Source organism: Phymastichus coffea, unplaced genomic scaffold, assembly GCF_024137745.1.
Source record: "Phymastichus coffea isolate CEN01 unplaced genomic scaffold, Cenicafe_Pcof_1.1 PCOF00072, whole genome shotgun sequence".
NCBI classification, from domain to species: Eukaryota; Metazoa; Arthropoda; class Insecta; order Hymenoptera; family Eulophidae; genus Phymastichus; species Phymastichus coffea.
Genome location: NW_026706883.1, coordinates 1126927 through 1145758, shown reverse-complemented (window position 1 = coordinate 1145758; position 18832 = coordinate 1126927). Strand labels below are relative to the sequence as shown.

The following is an 18832-nucleotide window of genomic DNA, read 5'->3' as shown; positions in this document are numbered from 1 at the left end:
GCAATATAACCTAAAATTTGTTTGTCAAAATAAGAAAGTAAAATACCGTATTAGACTGGTAAGGTTTGTTTACTTCTAAATATATAACTCATTTTTGTATAGGTTATGTTCTCCTTCAGAAGTTAAATGGTATGACATTGCGGAACCTCATGTCATTTTTTATCCTAGAAAATAAAGGGAATCCTCTATTAACATAAAATTTTCTAGTTGCAATAACAAGGTAAAGATATTATTATATTATTATATTTTGATATTAGTTTTTTCCGTTTTACGAAAATGTAAAAAATATACGAAAGGCTAAGTGTATTAGTGTGCCTAAGTGAATTACAATTGTAAAATTATATCTTATTAATAATATGTTAATTGATTATACATAGAACTGATAAAATTAAAAAAAGTTTATACGTTTTATTGCTTTTAAGTGATTACAAAGTTGTAACTTTTATCATTTTGTAATAATGATTGTTTGTCACATTACAGGAATCAAATCTATATACGCCGTCAAAGTAAAAATTTGATTTATTACATAATTAAAAATTATTTCAAGTGAATTAGCAGTTTCATAATGATTTTGAGAAGATTTTCTTCAACCCCAAAGTATTTTTTTCAAAAGAACAAAAAGACTAAAAAGAAATTAAAAAATCTATCTACAAATAACTCGTTCATTGGAACTTGAATTGTGACAGGTAAATTATACTGTAGTTTTATCAAAATTAATATACGAATATTATACATTGATTAGTGTAACAAAAATATTTATTTTCTTTCTAGATTTATATTTATTCACAAGGTTGAATGTAAGTAAGAAAATGTAATTGCAACTGTCTCCAGTTGGAATCTGATAATCTGTATTGCTAAACAAGGTTTGTATTATTTCTTAATATTTTTATTTCTTTTATATGTATGTTATCATATAATTTACATGATGTTTGAATTTCTTCACCTGAGACCAATGAAAAAATCTGTAGTATTGTTTCATTGTTCAAAGGATGACATTTGACTCTGATTGTTAACAATACTTAAAATTAATTAATTTATTATTTTACAATTTAATGACCTTGGAATTTTTTGTTAAGTTAAGAATTGGATTTTACACTACAAAAAAGAGATTTTATTTTTGTAACTAGTACAAGAGGGTCCTGAATATGGTATTTTCAAATGGTAAGCTATAAAAAATTTCATTTTTCTTACAATTTTTCATTGAAATTAATTGAATGTAATTAAAAGTTAAAAATTATTAAAATGATGCATGAATTTCTTCACCTGAGTTCTATAAAAAATTATATTTATAGTTCAAAAGATGTAACTTGACCCTGATAAAATTATAGAAAATGTATACAATTCTTATATATATATTTAAGTTTATATACTAATGATAAACGTATTTTTTTTACAGAAACTATAAATAACTTCAAGAACGCGTTAGGCAGTTTCAAAAGAAGTATACAAAGTAAAAATTGAAAAATGTCCAATGTCCATACATACAACAAAAATGAATTTTATAAAATATAGGAAACCATTGGAATTATTTGTATAAGACTTATGAATTTTGTACGAATAAAATAAATAAAATTAATATTGAGAGCAAATTTATAATTATAAATCTTTCATTAATTAGATTACAGCTACAAATTACTATACAATTAGTAATGGCAAGGACTATGAGAAATTCATCATTTTGTAAATAGTTTTCTTCATTATATAACATTTACAATTGCTGTTGACTAATAGCGAATTAAATTTGATTAATAATTTGTTTACTAATTATAAATTTCATGAAGGAATCGATTCCTCAAAAGTAGCTGCATGACGTCAATAAACAGTTCTATGACATCACTACAGGGCAGACTGCATTCCGGAACCGAAGACGCAAAGTAGCATCTTTCGATAGAGAGGAAAAGAGTAAACTTTAGGGTTAAGAATGCAGAAGGGGGTTAACAGCAGCAGAACAGAGGTCGCGGATCAGCAAGGCTGCACTGTACTTAAAATTTCCAGGGTTGCGATGCTTTAATAGCGTGCATCCTCGAAGTGCAACCAAGTGTAAATAATGCAGCCGTGCGATTAGCTATAAGAAACGTCTCAGCGTACATTTTATTTTTTCACGAGGGTCATTATATTCTCATATAGATAATCGGGGTGTCACCTCCACCATCACCGCGTCCTATCCTATATACGAAGTAGCTGTGGAAGGTGCTGTTACTGTTCAATGATGTAAGAGACGAATTTGGGGGAGAATCACATTCTTCCTCTCTGCTTCTGTAAGTGTGTTAATAAACAATATTTAGCCGGATGAGCTACGTTTCCGTAGAGAGTTGTGCGTTATCGCGAGTTGTTGACCCGATATGTAAATAACGTGAGCTACCTGTAGTTTGATTTTTGTGCTCCGATTGCTTTATTTAATATCATCCGTTATTTTTTATTGATCAATGAGCATTTTTCATATTAGATACGTCGGTAACAATTTTTCCAAAAAGTTATTCAGTGCAATCATGTTAGATGTTTAACTTATACAACTACATATGCAATATCCTGAATTTGATTTACTGATTAATGTTTTATGCTTTTAATAATTTTTAACAGATAAATATATGCAAGTAATTATCAACATTGTTTAATTGGCCTTTAAAACCACTATTTCAGGCAGCAAATCGTCTTCCACAATTTGTAACTTGTCTGTGCAGTCATTGATACTCAAATCAAGATGTTCAAAATAATTTTAATTTTGACTTTGGTACAAAAAATTGTATCCTCTACATGTCCAACTGTGAACCGATGCAACTGCAGGCATATCAAACCACAAGCAGAGTGGCTACGAGTAGTTTGCAAAGATATTGAAGATATCACAGATATTGACTTCAATCCAGTCAGTGTTGAAATGATTCATTTGTAAGTTTTAAATAATTTTCTACGTATAAAGATACAAATTTAAATTTAAAAAGTAAATACACATACTTTTTTTGTATTTACAGAGATTTAAGTAAAAATGACATATCTATCATAAAGATAGATACTTTTAAATATTTATCAAACTTAAAACGTTTGAATTTGTCAGTTAATAAAATAACATTATTGGATGAAGGAGCTTTCAATGGTTTAACTAACTTGGAGCGCTTGTTAGTAGAATTTAAACAATAAAAATAAACATTTAAGGTACATGTAACAATAACATTTCGATATTTCAGGGATTTGAGTAAAAATTTAATTTCAACAATAAACTCTCATGCTTTCAAAAGACTACCAAATCTTAAAAAACTGTAAGTAATATAATCAATTCAAATATCGTAAAAATAAAAAATCCATAATAAATTATATTTTTGAAATATCCATTGCTTTTTGAAATTGATTTTTACAGCAATTTATCAAATAATCTGATTAAAGCGTTAGAGGTGACGGTATTTCATGGTTTATTGGCTTTAGAATATTTGTAAGTTTATCAAAACTTGTGTTCTCAAATTAGTGTTTTGTTATTTAGTTGTATCATTGTTATGTTTTTTATCTCTGTTACATTAATTTTTTGTTTCATTTTTCATATTATAACTGGAAATTAATACATTTCTTTGCTATTATTTTTGATTTCATAATTTGTACAAATAGTAATCAAATGTTAGCATTTATTTTATTGTTTATAGGACATACAAAGAGAATAGAAACATAAAATAGTAGAAAAAGCGTTGTTTGTGTAAACGATTAGGAAGTATGCATTTAAAACAATATTTTCACTTAATTTTTTTTAATTTTAGAAAATTAAATGGAAACAGGATTGAAACTTTGAAAGAAGGTACTTTTCACAGTCTGCAAGCTTTGAAACAATTGTAAGTAAAAATTCTATTTTCATTAGTAAAATAATTTGATTTATACATTTAATTGATGCTTTTAATATAATTACAGAGATGTTTCTGACAATCCATGGAATTGTAATTGCAATCTATTTTGGTTTAGCTATTGGATACAAAGTAATTCAATTAAATTAGTGTAAGTATAAATTACCGATTTGTAATGCTACAGTTATATTCAGTATTTTAATTTGAACTAATTTCGATTGAATTCTTTATAGACCACCTCCAGAATGTGATTCACCTCAAAGCTTGAAAGCCAAACCAGTGAAAAAATTACGAATTTTTAAAGAATTTGAGTGCAAGTGGTCAACGCCATCCATTGAAATAGTACCAGATCAGAATCAAGTTGTTTTTGCTGGTGATACTATGACTCTCAAATGCCGCGCACCTAGTATAACAAGTGATAAATCCGCTAAATTGAGTTGGTTATGGAACTCGAATATTACATCTGATATTATTGATTTGGGTTTATATAATAATCCACAAATTTTCTCTAATGTTAAGATAGAGAATAGGAATCTCGACGATAGTGGTATTGTTGCGAGGTATTTTCTTAGTTATTTTCTGCCATTTCAATATTATTTATATTTGCTAATACTTCATGAAATCTGTTTCCTAGTTCACTGAGTATTGACCCAGTCAATGAGGAACACAGTGGGCAATGGAAGTGCTTTCTAGTCTCGGCCTATGGAAATATATCACAAGCCATAAATGTTATTGTAATATCTAACCGCACCAAGTATTGTCCATTAGCAGGTACGATGGCTAAAAATTATTTAAAAATATTGCGAATAAAATGTAAAAACTATTATTTATATTTTCAGTAACAAGAGGAAATAAAGGAATGTATGCATGGCCACGAACTGTGGTTGGATGGAAAGTAGAACTGCCTTGTGAAGGTAGTAGTTTAGCTGCAGGTTCTGTTCAACTCATATCTCGAGCTTCCTATGAATGTAACAGTACTGGCAAATGGGAAAATCTAGATACAGAACAATGTCCATATATATCAGCAACAACAAAAATACTTGAACAATTTTCTACTGTTAATATATCACTAACGAAATTATCACTACCAAAAGGCTCTTTATTGGAAACTATAAAAAAACTCAAGAACATAACAGGAGAAGGAGCTTCATTGACTGATCCAGTGGAAGTTAATTTTGTCACGCAGATACTTGAAAATTACGCGAGTTACCTTGTTGAAGAAGCAGAATTAGGTACTACGCTAATTGACGTTGTGAACGTACTACTGAATCTTCCAAAATCGATGCTCAAAGCTGCAGAGATTAATTATAAAGCATGTACAAGACTGATCAAGACAATAGAACTTATTGTTGAAGTTACGCCATCCAGCCAACTTATACAACTACACAAAACAAATATGGCATTGGAAGAACACAGAGTGAAGGCTGAGAGTTTTACTGGTCTAACGTGTACATGGTACAGTACGACAGAGAATTTATACGTAAAATTACTTCATTGCTCCATGAGTAATAGAACGACGATAATCAATCCAAGCAATGGAGAAACGATGATAGAGGCTTCGATACAATTACCTGCTTCTCTTTTGAAAAATGTCAAAGATAGCGATATTTCACATCAACTTATGGTTTCGATGTATGCGGATAATAAACTCTTTCCTAAGATTAATAGATTAAGCGATGAAGACAATACCGATATTACGACGAGTATTGCTGGTAGTAAATTGAGTAAGTTGCACGATTATTTAAACAAGCTGGTGAATTGGTGTTTATTAAATTCATAATGATCATTTTCAGTTGGAACAACTCTCAAAAACTTGACTGACCCTGTATATGTAATGTTGAAAGTACCTCTGATTCCTTTTGCTAATAGTAAACCCATACCAGTAGTATGGGATTCGTCCTTAAATAATGAGACCGGTGGTTGGAGCAATGAAGGATGCCACTTATCTAACTTTATAAATAACTTAATTATTTTTCATTGTGATAGATTGGGTTACTATGGTTTATTGCAAGACAAATCTTTTATTGCTGAAGATGGAAAAGTGTAAGTTTGTATAATTTAAGATTACATTAATTTTTAAATGCCTCAGTAGACAATTAATTACAACATATGGTATTATTTTAATAGATTTGCAGGTGCCAAATTTAAATATTCAAACCCTGCAATATACGTAGGAAGTTTTATACTGTTGGTGTGTTTAATTTGCACCGCAGTGACATACGTATGCTGTTATGCATCGATAGCGATGCCGAAAAAAGCAAAACATTGCGTTATCAACACATGGGTCGCAATAGCACTACTTTGTTTTCTTTATACTTCTGGTATACAACAAACTGAAAATATTGAAATTTGTCAAGGAGTTGGTATTAGTTTGCACTATCTATCGCTATGCTGTTTATTCTGGATGACTGTTTCAGCTAAGTAAGTAGTATATAGTGAAAAAATAGTGAATAAATGTTCTTTCTTCAATTCTATACTCGCTGTGATCATTATAAATTGCAGCAACATGTATAAACGGCTATCAAAGTCAACGGTGGATCCAATAACCGACGATGACGAATTGCGCGAGCAACCGATCCGAAAGCCACTACTAGGTTTATATCTAGTAGGTTGGGGTATTGCACTGATTATCTGCGGGATATCAGGCGCAGTGAACATGCGTGAATATGCCGGCTACTCGCATTGTTTTCTTACCACAACTGGTCCGCTTGCTGCGGTTTTCGTACCCGCAGCCATTCTTCTCGTCTATCTCATCGTCTTACATATGCTCATACGATGCACTATACGCAACGTCGATCTCAACGGCCAACTGAGCGAAGGTACACAAGCTACGGAAAATGTGGATCTTGAATTGTTAGAGCCTAATCCTAATCCTGGATTGGACAGGGTTAGCCTTCATAGCTCGCAGACTGTTTCTTCCGAGGTTGAAGATCAGGAACATTCACAGGTTGGTTAAAAGCAATGGAAGCATGAGCTTCCATTGTTATTTTCAAAACCTTACGCTCTAACTTATTTGCAGATGACTCAACTTAAAGGACTCATAATAGTGATGATCCTGTACTTGATAGCCTGGTTATGCGCAGCCATGACGACTGCGAATTTGCTCAACATGTACATTCCATACAAAGAGACTATTTTCGCTGTACTCTACGCTTTATCATCAAGTTCACTAGGAATGTTCATTCTGCTGTTCTACGGCATTGCCAGGAGTGACGTGCGGGGACAATGGTTGAAAATGAGATGTTGGCTTAAACAGAAAAAGAACAGATGTTGCCGAACGAGAAATGTATCTGATGCTAATCCTGCTATTCCAACGCAACCTTTAGTGCCGTTGACAAGTATGTTCGTTTCATTACCTTTTATTTTCAATTGTACCTTATCATTCGAATAATATACGTTATTTTCATTGTTTAGCTCCTCCAATATCCAATTCTCAAGCAACGCAAATTATTTCGGACACCAACTCTCTCGGTTCCTCTCGTCACACTCACAAGTCTCAGAGCAGCTGCAACACATCCAAACTCACGGCAAATGATTCCAGTCGTTGCCACGTGAAGCCGAATCTCTTTGTTAATGCCAATTTAATAATGCTTCATCGTCAGCAGTATCGCTCGAATAATTCAGTTACCACGTTTAATACAGAGTCGGCACCCGCCTCTGTGGAGATGTTCTACAATCCTCATCAGAGTGGCGTAGCCCGCAAATTCTTCAAGAAACAACGACGTAATATGATGAAAAACAGTAATCTTGGTCCTCGCAAGCACGCCGATCATGGCGGTGCGACCAGTGATAACGGTAGCTGCGTCAGTGTTCCCAGGAGAGCAGTACCTAAGTTAGAAAACGATATTGAAAGGAATATCTTGAGCACCAGTGCCAAGGTTAATAATACTAATATCCACGTGGAAATGAATCCCATCAATGATGCCAAAAACGTTAACATACTTTCGGATAGTGGCGGAAGTGTAGCCGAGGATCGGAATATCGCTTTGAGATACGTTATCGGGCAAGAGCATTTGGGAAAGAATACAAGAAAGGTTAATAATGAGCCTACAAGACCTCCAAGTGGTTAGTATATTTCATGCTTTAATAGCTAAAGATATTCGACTTTAGAATTTGGCGTGAAAAAAATGAGAAATGTATGGAAATTTGACACATGCTGTTTTATAACTTTATAATTCTATATCATATTATTATTATTATTATTATTCTCAAATTGTAATTATACAAACCTTAAATTCGTAGCTGGCACAAATCGACGCAAATATCCACCGGCGACGACAAATCACGCGACATGTACGAGCCCTTACGAATCAGACACAACCGAGTCAAAAGTCGAAGAGATGAAACAAATGCGGAACGTTTCTCAACAGTGTAGCTTGGAATGTAGTTCTGGAATGGAATCTATGACTCAAATAGCTAGCGAAAGAAGCGAACATAATCTCTCAGATATAAGTGAAGTGGCGATATCTATAAGGTCAACGACAGGTGCATTAACTATCAGAAGATCAAGTGTTGAAGAAACAGCATCGATTGATAGAAATCAGAGGTTTGCAAGACACAAGTTAACAGAACGTATAATTCAAGAGCCGGCTTTTAAAATTCAATCATTTAAAAATGTACTTTTAATTACAGGTCATATAACATGTGTAATCATCATTCCGGAAGTTTGAATTCTTTACCTATGGTAGATAGATCTATGATTTCGTTCCGCAATAAAAGTAGCTACCGAAATTCTCTGAATGATGCTACAAGCTTAGAATTTTCGCGAGCAGCTGAGGATTTTGACAAGATTTTGCTTGATCAAATTACCGATACCGTTAACTCCGGAACAAGTACTAGTATTAACAAGCGACAACAAGAGCTGTTGTCTTTCCCAACAGCTGCAGTGGCACCTGCAAGTTCTGAGATTAAAATAACTTCGGAAGAGGATGAAGATGGTGAAGAAAACATAGTTAAAGCTGTTATACCTTTAGTGGAGCAAGTGGAGGTTTTAGCAGGTGAAGCACTACCGCTTTATGATTTTGGTCAGAGGGACGAAAGGGATGCTCATCATCATCACCTCCATCATCACCATCATCATCTCTATCATCATAAACAGCATTATTTACACGGTAAGGAAAGCAGTCGCGAGGTGAGAGACGTTGATCATGAAACCGATAGTCGAAGCGATGAGGAAGATGAGTCGATGCAGCCTGAAATGATGAATGTTAAAAAAGAGACTAGTGTCTGAGCTAATGTTATTTAGTTAATTAAGCGCACATTAATTTTCGATAAGGTGAAAGGATTATTTATTTAATATTGGCTAGTAGTTTTACTACATATGTGAGGCATTTATTTTAATTTATTTTAATATTTAAATATTTTGGTACCAGTGACATAATTTATTAGTGGGAAGAATTTCGTAGATTATCATGAATTATTATTTTTTAACTTATTTTACTCTCTACTTTTCCTGAAAATATATATTTCTGCCGTTGGAATATTGTTCCAATATTCACCATTACTGATATATATTTTTCGTTACTTCGAGAGAATATTTACTAAATGAAGAGTACAGGGAATTTTCCAAAAGAAAATATCTATAAACTCTAATAAACAGAAGATAAAAAAATAAAAATCTAGATTTTTAAGTATTCGTATACCTGGCGATAAATAAAAATCTAGGTTATAAGGTATGCATAAACATGGAAATTGGAAATATACTTTACAATGGTAGTTATATGTACAAACATTGAACATAAATTTTTAGATATGATAGTGAGCTATGTAAAATATTTTACATTCCAGTTTTTTTTTCAACATAGTAACTCATTTTTTATTCAACCTAAAAGCAAATACTCAAAGCCATAATTATTTTCGTTGATACATAAAATAGACAGTTTTACTACAATTTATTTTAATTTTTCATTTGCATATGATATTAATTCACGGATTACAAGTATTTTAGATAGTCAATTGTTATAATAATTGTTTATTTTTCAAAATTACAGTACAATGTATGCATCCATAATCTACATATGCTTGAAGTGAAAAATTAAGAATATCATGTAATCTTTCATATAAATGTATTGCTTGCAAAGTTATACAACTAATAAATAATCGTAATAAGCAAGCTCTTACAAGTAAAACTAAAATAGTTGTAAAATATTTATGATACAGATGTTATAAATATTGAACTACTTTTTGCAGTTTTTAGTTTTTCCTAGGTCTTTATGTGATATATCTAAAAATATACATAATCTGTAATAGTATTTCATAAAAAGTAAAAATTCATGTTATCGAGGCCATTTTTATATAACACTGATAGAATTGACTGATGGTTTGGATAAATTACTTATAACGCACATATTTTGACAATTGACATGATATAAAATTTATCTATTCATTTAGCATAGTACGCTTGACTGATATTATTTACACATACTGTTGAAGTACACTGTTGGGTTCTTCCGAAATAGTGCCAAAATGCCACAATTTTAACTGAAATAATTCTATGCAGATTTTGCTACTATTTATTTACGTATTTTGACATTTTTTCACGTATATATATATTTTGTATTTTAACGTATTAATGTCTATTAATTCTATTATGTCTATTAATAGAATAAGTGCCAAAATTCAAAATTAATATGATTTAAATTGAGGACTTGCAGAAAATATTTTATGTAAATAAATATTGAAATTAGAATGCGTTGATCAGTGCTGTTGGTCGCATATAAATGTTCATATATATGTATATTAAATTAGGTAACTATAAACAAAGTTGCGATTGGTAAAATTTTTAAAAAACACGCATATTTATTCATCACCGTGTAAGAAATTGTTAACCGCAAAGTTATAATCATTCTATAGAATAAACTCAATTTGTTGACGAAAACGCAATCAAATTAGGCAGTTTTATATTGAAAGGTCGAACCATATTATCCTTCATGGCTAACAAATTGACCAATTCTCATTCTAAAAGTAACTGTTAGCTTTTATCCTACATATCCGAGCTCGGAACTAAGCTGATGAAAACGTAATGGAGTATTCTAAGACTACTAAACGAATAGCCCGCGAATAGTGAAAGAAGGTCGTGTACTTGCCCAATGAACTTATTATGCACTTGCGAGGAATGATAGGTTCACGTGATACTACTTGACGATTGAACAACTACTCTTTTATAATAGGCACGAAGCGATATATGGCGCACCAAAAGAAAAATGACGTTATTCGTCGTTTTTTAAAAAACTTTGTACCTGTTTGTATATTATCTTATACAACATATTTGAAACTTTTTAATAATTTTGTAAGAAACGCACATTTTTTCTGACTGCAATCTTGCAAATTAGATAGCTTTATTGCAAGCATTTTTGAATGATATTAAATAATTTTGTAATAACAATCGATTATTAGATCGTGTTTTAAAAATTTTATAATGCGCATAACACATTACGATTGAACCGCCTTAAATTGTTATGTATTTGTAAATATACATAATTAGTACTATGTAGTTATGAATGTTAGCCAAGTATGAAAATGTACAGTATGTTTGTATACATTTAAATATGTTTAATTTTATATAATTCAATATATACTTAGCTGTATGCATATGGTAATAGGGCATTTTTTTTATTTTTTTTCTCTTTTTATTGTTTGTATTATAGTGAATTTGCTATGGCAGTTATTTCTTTGATAGGTGTCTGAGACTGATTACATATTTCATGGTAAAATTGCATTAGTGTCTGTCAATTTTTCTATATAATTTTGCGTTTCTAAACGCAACCATTCCTACTGTAAATATTCAATAATCGTCAAATAAACTAAATATACGGAAATAGTTGTCTTATTCTTTTTCGGTCGATATTATATTGAAATATTTGCAATTTATAAGAAAAAATGATGAGTCATCGACATTCAGCGTTGTGATTGATTGATCTTGATATAAAAAAGAACGCGAAAATTACAATTTTCGTATAATTTGAAATGTTTTTATGTATCAAGAAATGTAAGATTTATATTTCTGCAGTAAATTTAATTTATCAATAATTAATATAGATAATAATATAGAAGAATGGAAATATGCCATTAATAAATTATTTTAGAACATAAGAGGTTACATTTTGTAAATATCAGTACATACAAATCGATGATTTTATATTTATCTGTGATACTGAAATTAATAATGTCTTGAACTTTGGTTAAAAGAGAGAGAAATTGAATAGAAAAATAGGGGAAATACATTTTCATCTTTTGTATATTGTAAATTAAGAGATATGCGAGCATCAGAAATAAATAAGAATATTAGACACGTCTAATTTGAAGAATAGTTATGGGTACTTTTAACGAGACAACAAAAAAGTGTGTATGTGTGTGTAAACGCGCGCGCGCGCGTGCGTGTGCGTGTCATTTTCAATAATTCACATTCTATGTGGTAAAATTTGTTATAGTCTTTTTGGATGAGGGAAAAAGGGTGGAAAAAAGGTCATTCAAATCTATCGAGTAGTTTGATAAAAAATCAAAACATATACGTTCTTACGTTGCGAATTTACTTGGATCTTTTTAGGAGGTAATAGCATAAGAATTCTAGATCATGGTCGAGATTACATGATCTTAGGAATTTTTTATTTTTATGTTTGTTTATATTTTGATTAGTATACAAGAATATTCACAATGAATGTTCATTCAACGTTATTAAAACGATATGGTGGTCCTTAAAAGGACCGATTAAGTAAAATATAGAAGTATATAGTATAAATATAGTATCAAATTAAGCGCGTTCTCCCCGAATGCGTCTAGCCAGCTGGATATCTTTGGGCATGATAGTAACACGTTTTGCATGGATGGCGCACAGATTGGTATCTTCAAAAAGACCGACGAGGTAAGCCTCGCTAGCTTCCTGGAGAGCCATCACAGCAGAGCTTTGGAAGCGGAGATCGGTTTTAAAGTCTTGAGCAATCTCACGGACAAGACGCTGGAAAGGTAGTTTGCGGATAAGAAGCTCCGTGCTCTTCTGATAACGACGGATTTCACGAAGAGCGACGGTTCCAGGCCTATAACGATGAGGCTTCTTTACTCCACCGGTTGCTGGTGCACTTTTGCGAGCAGCTTTGGTGGCAAGTTGTTTTCTAGGAGCCTTTCCTCCTGTTGACTTGCGAGCGGTTTGCTTGGTACGTGCCATGGTAACTCAATAGTTGCTACTGACAGAAAAATGCTCGGCTGTAACTTTGGGTTTCTTTTATTCAGATTCTCGAGAAAGCTAGGCTTTTCTGATTGGTCGAAATTTTATGGTAGGGCTCACGTTAAGGGTGGCTGAGATTCGTTTGGAAGGCAGTGCGGTAGTGGGGGGACTCCACAGTTCTGAGGGTATAAATTAGAGTAAAGTCCGCACCAAATTCATTAGTTTTCGGCGTTCTACGAAAGTGTGAACTAAGTTACTGTTGGAATAATCATGACTGGTCGAGGAAAAGGAGGAAAAGGTTTGGGAAAAGGTGGTGCCAAGCGTCATCGCAAAGTTTTGCGTGACAACATCCAGGGTATCACCAAGCCTGCTATCCGTCGTCTAGCTCGTCGTGGTGGAGTCAAACGCATCTCTGGGTTAATCTACGAAGAAACTCGTGGTGTTCTCAAAGTGTTTCTTGAGAACGTCATCCGTGATGCTGTCACCTACACTGAACATGCTAAGAGGAAGACTGTGACCGCCATGGATGTCGTCTACGCTCTTAAACGTCAAGGCCGTACTCTTTATGGTTTCGGCGGTTAAATTTTTCATCGTCATTTAAAGCAAATCGGCCCTTTTCAGGGCCACCAATGATTTTAAACGTTGAATATCCTATTAACTAGACATTACCAAATAAAAAAATTCTATAAAATTGTCATGAAAATATACATAAAAATGAAAATATTTTGAATATACTATTTTATGGTCAAAAAACGACACAATAAAAATGTAATTAACAGGTTATGGGAAAGCCTCGAAATCAATAAAATTTGAAATGTTTACCCTCATCGATAGATAAACATTTAAGAAGTAATCCGACAGTCTCAGAAATTATTTATTAAAAACCACGAAAATTATGTTTACGGTAGATTTGGGAACGTTGTACTGCGATAACAAAATGACATGGCGTCGATAAGCAGCGAGTTTAAATAATTTGTGCTCCATAATATCAACTTATTTTTTTAAATAAATTATAGGTAATGTATTAAGATTAAAAAAAATAAATATTGTTAAATTGAGTGCTTCATGGTGTAATTCATTTCTTTTTAAAACAAAAATGTACGGTGGTAAAATTGCAATTTGTAATTGAAATAATATTTGTAATATGGTTTTAGAATTATTAAAATAATTTTAGGTTATAAGTATTATTTTCAACGAATATCTAAAACACGTACATTGCACTTTTCAATCTAAATAAATTGATGTTCATAATAATATATTAACTGTTTTGAGAAGCGAATTTGCTTGGAATATTTGTTATTTGAATATTATTTATTATCACATTGATACAATTTCTAATTTAAATTAAGAATCACATTATACTTTACTGATTGTAAATGACTTAAAATTTGAATCATAATAGATTCTTCGTTAATTAATGTTAATTTTTTTTTGTTCACTATATTTTTACGTTCGATTTCTCAAACCATTGAAGTCTCGAAAATTTGTTGCATAAAAAGTTATGAACATGTCATCGAAGAAGAAGAAAAAAATTAAACAAAGATAATACAAGGCCACTCTTACAGTCAAAAATTGTAGGTGATGGCGTGGCTTTACGTTAAAAATTGGTTTTAGTCGTAAACAGTTGAAATCTTTGTTTATCCCAATACCACGTAAAATCGCGTTTTTGTGCACAACTTCAAACGTATAATTCTATTAGAAAACGATGATAGTTTTCTTTCAAACTGTTTTATAGATGCATTTTCGCGTATGCTCTTTCAGAATCTGGCATTAGTTTTACATAAAAATTTGAATAATCCTATTATTTTCGCATTAAAAAAAATAGAATGATTTTTTAACGTCCGCTTTTTTCAAACTCGATTCTTGTGTTGTTGCTGCATTAAAACGAATATTTTGATGACGGGTATCATGGTCCGGATGTCTAAATTGTCTGTTATCTTGGAAAATTTTATTTACAAGAAAAGGTAACGAATTTTAACGAACAATAAAAAATGACCTTTATAATTTCTGGAGAATTTTAAGGGTAATTACATAAAAGAACAGAAAAAAAAGTTATTTTTTTCGGTCATCATAGATTTTTCCATAATAAAACTAGTTTGTAATTTTTTTTTATTTTCGTTATTTTATTTATATTTTGTTGTATTAATTTACAAATATTACACAACTACAATTCTTTGATTTATCATTTTAAGAAAATTGATTTGGTGTCTTTATAGTTGTCATCCAGAAATTATGATTTTTTCGGAGAGAACTATTTCGAAATAAAATGTTTGAAAATATAAAAAATGGATTTTATTACTCCAAAATTAACAAATTTACGAAAAATATTTAAAAAGAATCCAAAAAAGTGATGTGAATTTTCTCACAAATTTTAAAGATAATTTTTTATTTATCAAAAAATGGTCGTAGTCCAATAATCAAAAATGTGCCAAACTGTCCTAGAAAAATTCATACATATTTTTCAAGTACTTTCAAGCTTTTTTTCCAGTATAAATTTTTTTTGCAAACTTTTGAGTAATAATGTTATAAGAAACTGCTATACTGTAAAATTTTAGGTAAAAAAATTTCCTAGGATAGTTTCAGATAATTTAGACATACGGATTGTGATTCCTGTCATCAAGATACTTGTTTAAAGCTAGCACTAAAAATATGTGATTTAGAAAAGCTTTATAAAAGAAAATGTCTTAAAATTTATCAAAGAACACAAATTTTTTCAAATTTTTTGGAGAATTTTTAATTTTTCAAAAAAGTCGAAACGGTTGGAAAGAATTTGCACAATATTCGATATATTTTGCTTAAAAACTATAAGCTATAAGAAAAAGTTTATAGGAATAAAATCTTAGAACTATCTAAAGAATTCTCTAGAATTTTTTCAAATTTTTTGGTAACTTTTGTAAATATCAATTTTGTGATTTTTTGAAAAATCAAAAATTTTTCCTCGGATAATTTGAGTGTTCCTTGATAAACTTTTTTTCGAGACATTTTTCTCCTATAAAACTTTTTCCTAATTTTTTATGAAAAACAATGGTAATGAGAAACGAAATTTTTACAGGTTTTTCTATTTTATGTTGTTTTAGAAAAAAATTTCATAAATCAAATTTTCCTATTAAAGTTTACTGATTTAGTGCACCAATTGTTAAAGAAACATTTCGATATTTGCACGTTTTATGTTTGAAAAAAGAACTTCGTTTAATTTTTTCTTTTTTTTTTAAATACCCGTCATATTTAATTTTACACGCAAAATTTTTTAATTTTGAGCTCGGTTTCGCATGGTTTCGCATATATCCAAAAACAGGAGCAGTACCTGAATTAATTTATTGTTTCGTTTTATATATAAATTTTGAGTCAAAGGCATTTTTAAAAAATGACACCAATAGTCCTCAATAAGTTAATTCAAATTTGTACTTATTTTCATTTAGTTATAAGTTAGAAGGCATTGATTTGTATTAGAAGTTCATTACTTTTATTGTGTGCCCTTGTTATCAGACAATTTATCGATAAATATAGAAAAATAAGTTTTACTAAAAAATTATTTAGAAAGGGATAAAAAGCTATTAAAAATATATTTATGTAAAATGTACAAGAACAAAAATATAGGTGATAGTAATTTGTATAATATTTCAACTTGGTGTTTCTTAATATGAATAATATGGAAAATAAACATTTGTGATTAACTCTTCAGTCTTCATAACTGAAATGTTCAAAGAATTTGGAGAACAAATAGATAATTTAACGTTTGATAATATGGTAGTCCTTAAAAGGACTGATTGTTTATGGTAAAGTAAATTTTTATATTAAGCCGAGCTTTTTTCAGTCTTCTTAGGCAAAAGAACTGCCTGGATATTAGGCAGCACACCACCTTGGGCTATGGTGACACCAGAAAGAAGTTTATTTAACTCTTCGTCATTGCGGATAGCAAGTTGAAGATGACGCGGGATGATCCTGGTCTTTTTATTGTCACGAGCGGCGTTACCAGCCAATTCCAAAACCTCAGCAGCCAAGTATTCCATGACGGCGGCGAGATACACTGGAGCTCCAGCACCTACGCGTTCGGCATAATTGCCTTTACGAAGGAGACGATGGATACGTCCAACAGGGAATTGAAGACCAGCTTTGCTAGAGCGAGTTTTGGACTTAGTGCCCTTGGCCTTTCCTGCGCCTTTCCCACGTCCAGACATTTTCAAGGGAAAAGAATGTTAAATACAAAACGAACGTACAGTTACTGAGACTGAAGTGTTTTGAGCTTGTTTCAGTATCAAATGCGGTAACTTAAACTGACCTAGAGCGCTCCAATGGCAGCGTTCGTTCAGTCCCCACTCCGCTTTACAGTGTCATACAGTTCCTGCGATTCTGATTGGTGCGGAGGTTTTTCTCTAAAATATATATAGCTAAAACTCGAAACCGCACCAGACATTCTCGAAAGTATTTCAGTATACAATCGATATCTTTTACAATGGCTCCAACTGGAAAAACGAGTGGTAAAGCCGTGAAAAAATCCGGCAAAGCCCAAAAGAACATTACCAAGGGTGACAAGAAAAAGCGTGGAAAGAAAAGGAAGGAATCCTACGCTATTTACATCTATAAAGTTTTAAAGCAAGTTCACCCAGACACCGGAGTTTCCAGTAAAGCTATGAGCATCATGAACAGCTTCGTTAATGATATTTTCGAACGTATTGCTGCTGAGGCATCGCGTCTGGCTCACTACAACAAGAGGTCTACCATCACCTCTCGGGAGATCCAGACTGCTGTCAGGCTTCTGCTTCCCGGTGAACTCGCCAAGCACGCTGTCTCTGAAGGAACCAAGGCGGTCACCAAGTATACCAGCTCTAAGTAATTTCTTTTCTAAAACCATACCAGCAATCCAATCGGCCCTTTTCAGGGCCAACATGTTTTTGAACGTATCATGAACTTTCGTTTAATAAGATTACTTTTTTTCGACAATAGAGTATAGGTAGTATAATGGTTGTATTTCATATCATTTGCTCAAATTTCATATTTAACTAGCGGGTTTTTACTATACACTTCGACATTAAAACAATTTTGAAATTTAATAGATATCGTTTTTTAACCCATCTTAATTTTAGAGCTACCCCACCAAATTTTTGGTCATTCTCCCGACTATTACATCCGACCAGAGAAGTCCAGTTTTCTGATCGCGTGCGCACATTTGTTTAAAAATTGAATATACTAACTTTTACTGCTAATTTAACAGTTAATTTTTGGCTCTTTCATACAATTCATAACATTAAATTCGTCGATTTTGTTCAAAGTCAATATATTTATTACCTACATAAATAAATGATTCTTTTGTTTTTTTTATTTTCTTAGAACACCGACTCTCTAAAGGTTAAGATATTGTAACTGAATATTCATATAAATGAAAGGTGAGCGCGCGAAACAGGCTTGACGACCCTAGTAAGTATATTAATTTTAAACAAAATCCATAAATTCGATATTATGGACTATATAAAGGAGCCAAGAATAACCCATGTAAATAATCATCAAATATTATGCATCGGTTGAAAAAAATGATTCTGCTCATATTATTTTTGCTATTAAATACAAATTTTAATGGAAAGTATCTTACAATCTATAAATTATTGCCTATAAATTTCTTTGACAAATTTTAAGATTTCCGAGAACTTACCATTTCTTGCTAAAAAATACTGAATAGAGTAAACTTACTGTTTTTGTACATTCTTCAAGCCTAGCGAATCCTTTCCTAATTCTTAAAAAAAATTTATTATAGTCGAACAAATTATTTCCTTTGTTACGATTATTTCGAGTTCTTTTGAAATTTTGTAATAATACAGTTAACCTTCAATAAGTAAATGTCGAAATTTGTAAATAA

The 18832-nt window shown here is 31.5% G+C and overlaps 4 protein-coding genes and 1 long non-coding RNA gene across 6 annotated transcripts; 4 read left to right on the top strand and 1 right to left on the bottom strand.

Annotated features, from left to right (window-relative positions):
* The first annotated feature begins 34 nt into the window (after positions 1-34).
* On the top strand, positions 35-1572 carry LOC131668025 (uncharacterized). Its single transcript, XR_009302242.1, has 6 exons — positions 35-58; positions 120-220; positions 481-686; positions 772-863; positions 1077-1161; positions 1397-1572. It is a non-coding gene; the product is annotated as an uncharacterized LOC131668025 (long non-coding RNA).
* Positions 1573-1929: 357 nt separating this feature from the next.
* On the top strand, positions 1930-11629 carry LOC131668007 (adhesion G protein-coupled receptor A3). 2 transcript variants are annotated; one of them, XM_058941813.1, is made up of 17 exons: positions 1930-2258; positions 2641-2886; positions 2970-3113; positions 3183-3254; positions 3353-3424; positions 3741-3812; positions 3889-3972; positions 4055-4381; positions 4456-4592; positions 4661-5545; positions 5615-5864; positions 5949-6242; positions 6324-6768; positions 6841-7159; positions 7236-7886; positions 8064-8367; positions 8454-11629. In XM_058941813.1, exons 2-17 carry the CDS (start codon positions 2702-2704, stop codon positions 9049-9051), a joined length of 4839 nt encoding a protein of 1612 aa, XP_058797796.1. In that variant the 5' UTR covers positions 1930-2258; positions 2641-2701; the 3' UTR covers positions 9052-11629. The 2 variants fall into 2 exon arrangements, with proteins under 2 accessions (XP_058797796.1, XP_058797797.1); XM_058941814.1 differs by lacking the exon at positions 3353-3424.
* A 750-nt stretch (positions 11630-12379) lies between these two features.
* Positions 12380-17198, bottom strand: LOC131668018 (histone H3-like). Its single transcript, XM_058941827.1, has 2 exons — positions 16782-17198; positions 12380-12951 (listed from the first exon to the last, which is right to left on the bottom strand). The coding sequence occupies exons 1-2, from the start codon at positions 17157-17159 to the stop codon at positions 12571-12573; spliced, it is 759 nt and encodes a 252-aa protein (XP_058797810.1). The 5' UTR covers positions 17160-17198; the 3' UTR covers positions 12380-12570.
* On the top strand, positions 12833-14034 carry LOC131668023 (histone H4). The gene is made up of 2 exons (XM_058941832.1): positions 12833-12970; positions 13047-14034. Exon 2 carries the CDS (start codon positions 13252-13254, stop codon positions 13561-13563), a length of 312 nt encoding a protein of 103 aa, XP_058797815.1. The 5' UTR covers positions 12833-12970; positions 13047-13251; the 3' UTR covers positions 13564-14034.
* Positions 17199-17412: 214 nt separating the features above from the next.
* On the top strand, positions 17413-18396 carry LOC131668022 (histone H2B-like). Its single transcript, XM_058941831.1, has 2 exons — positions 17413-17811; positions 18310-18396. The coding sequence occupies exons 1-2, from the start codon at positions 17435-17437 to the stop codon at positions 18323-18325; spliced, it is 393 nt and encodes a 130-aa protein (XP_058797814.1). The 5' UTR covers positions 17413-17434; the 3' UTR covers positions 18326-18396.
* Positions 18397-18832: the final 436 nt, after the last annotated feature.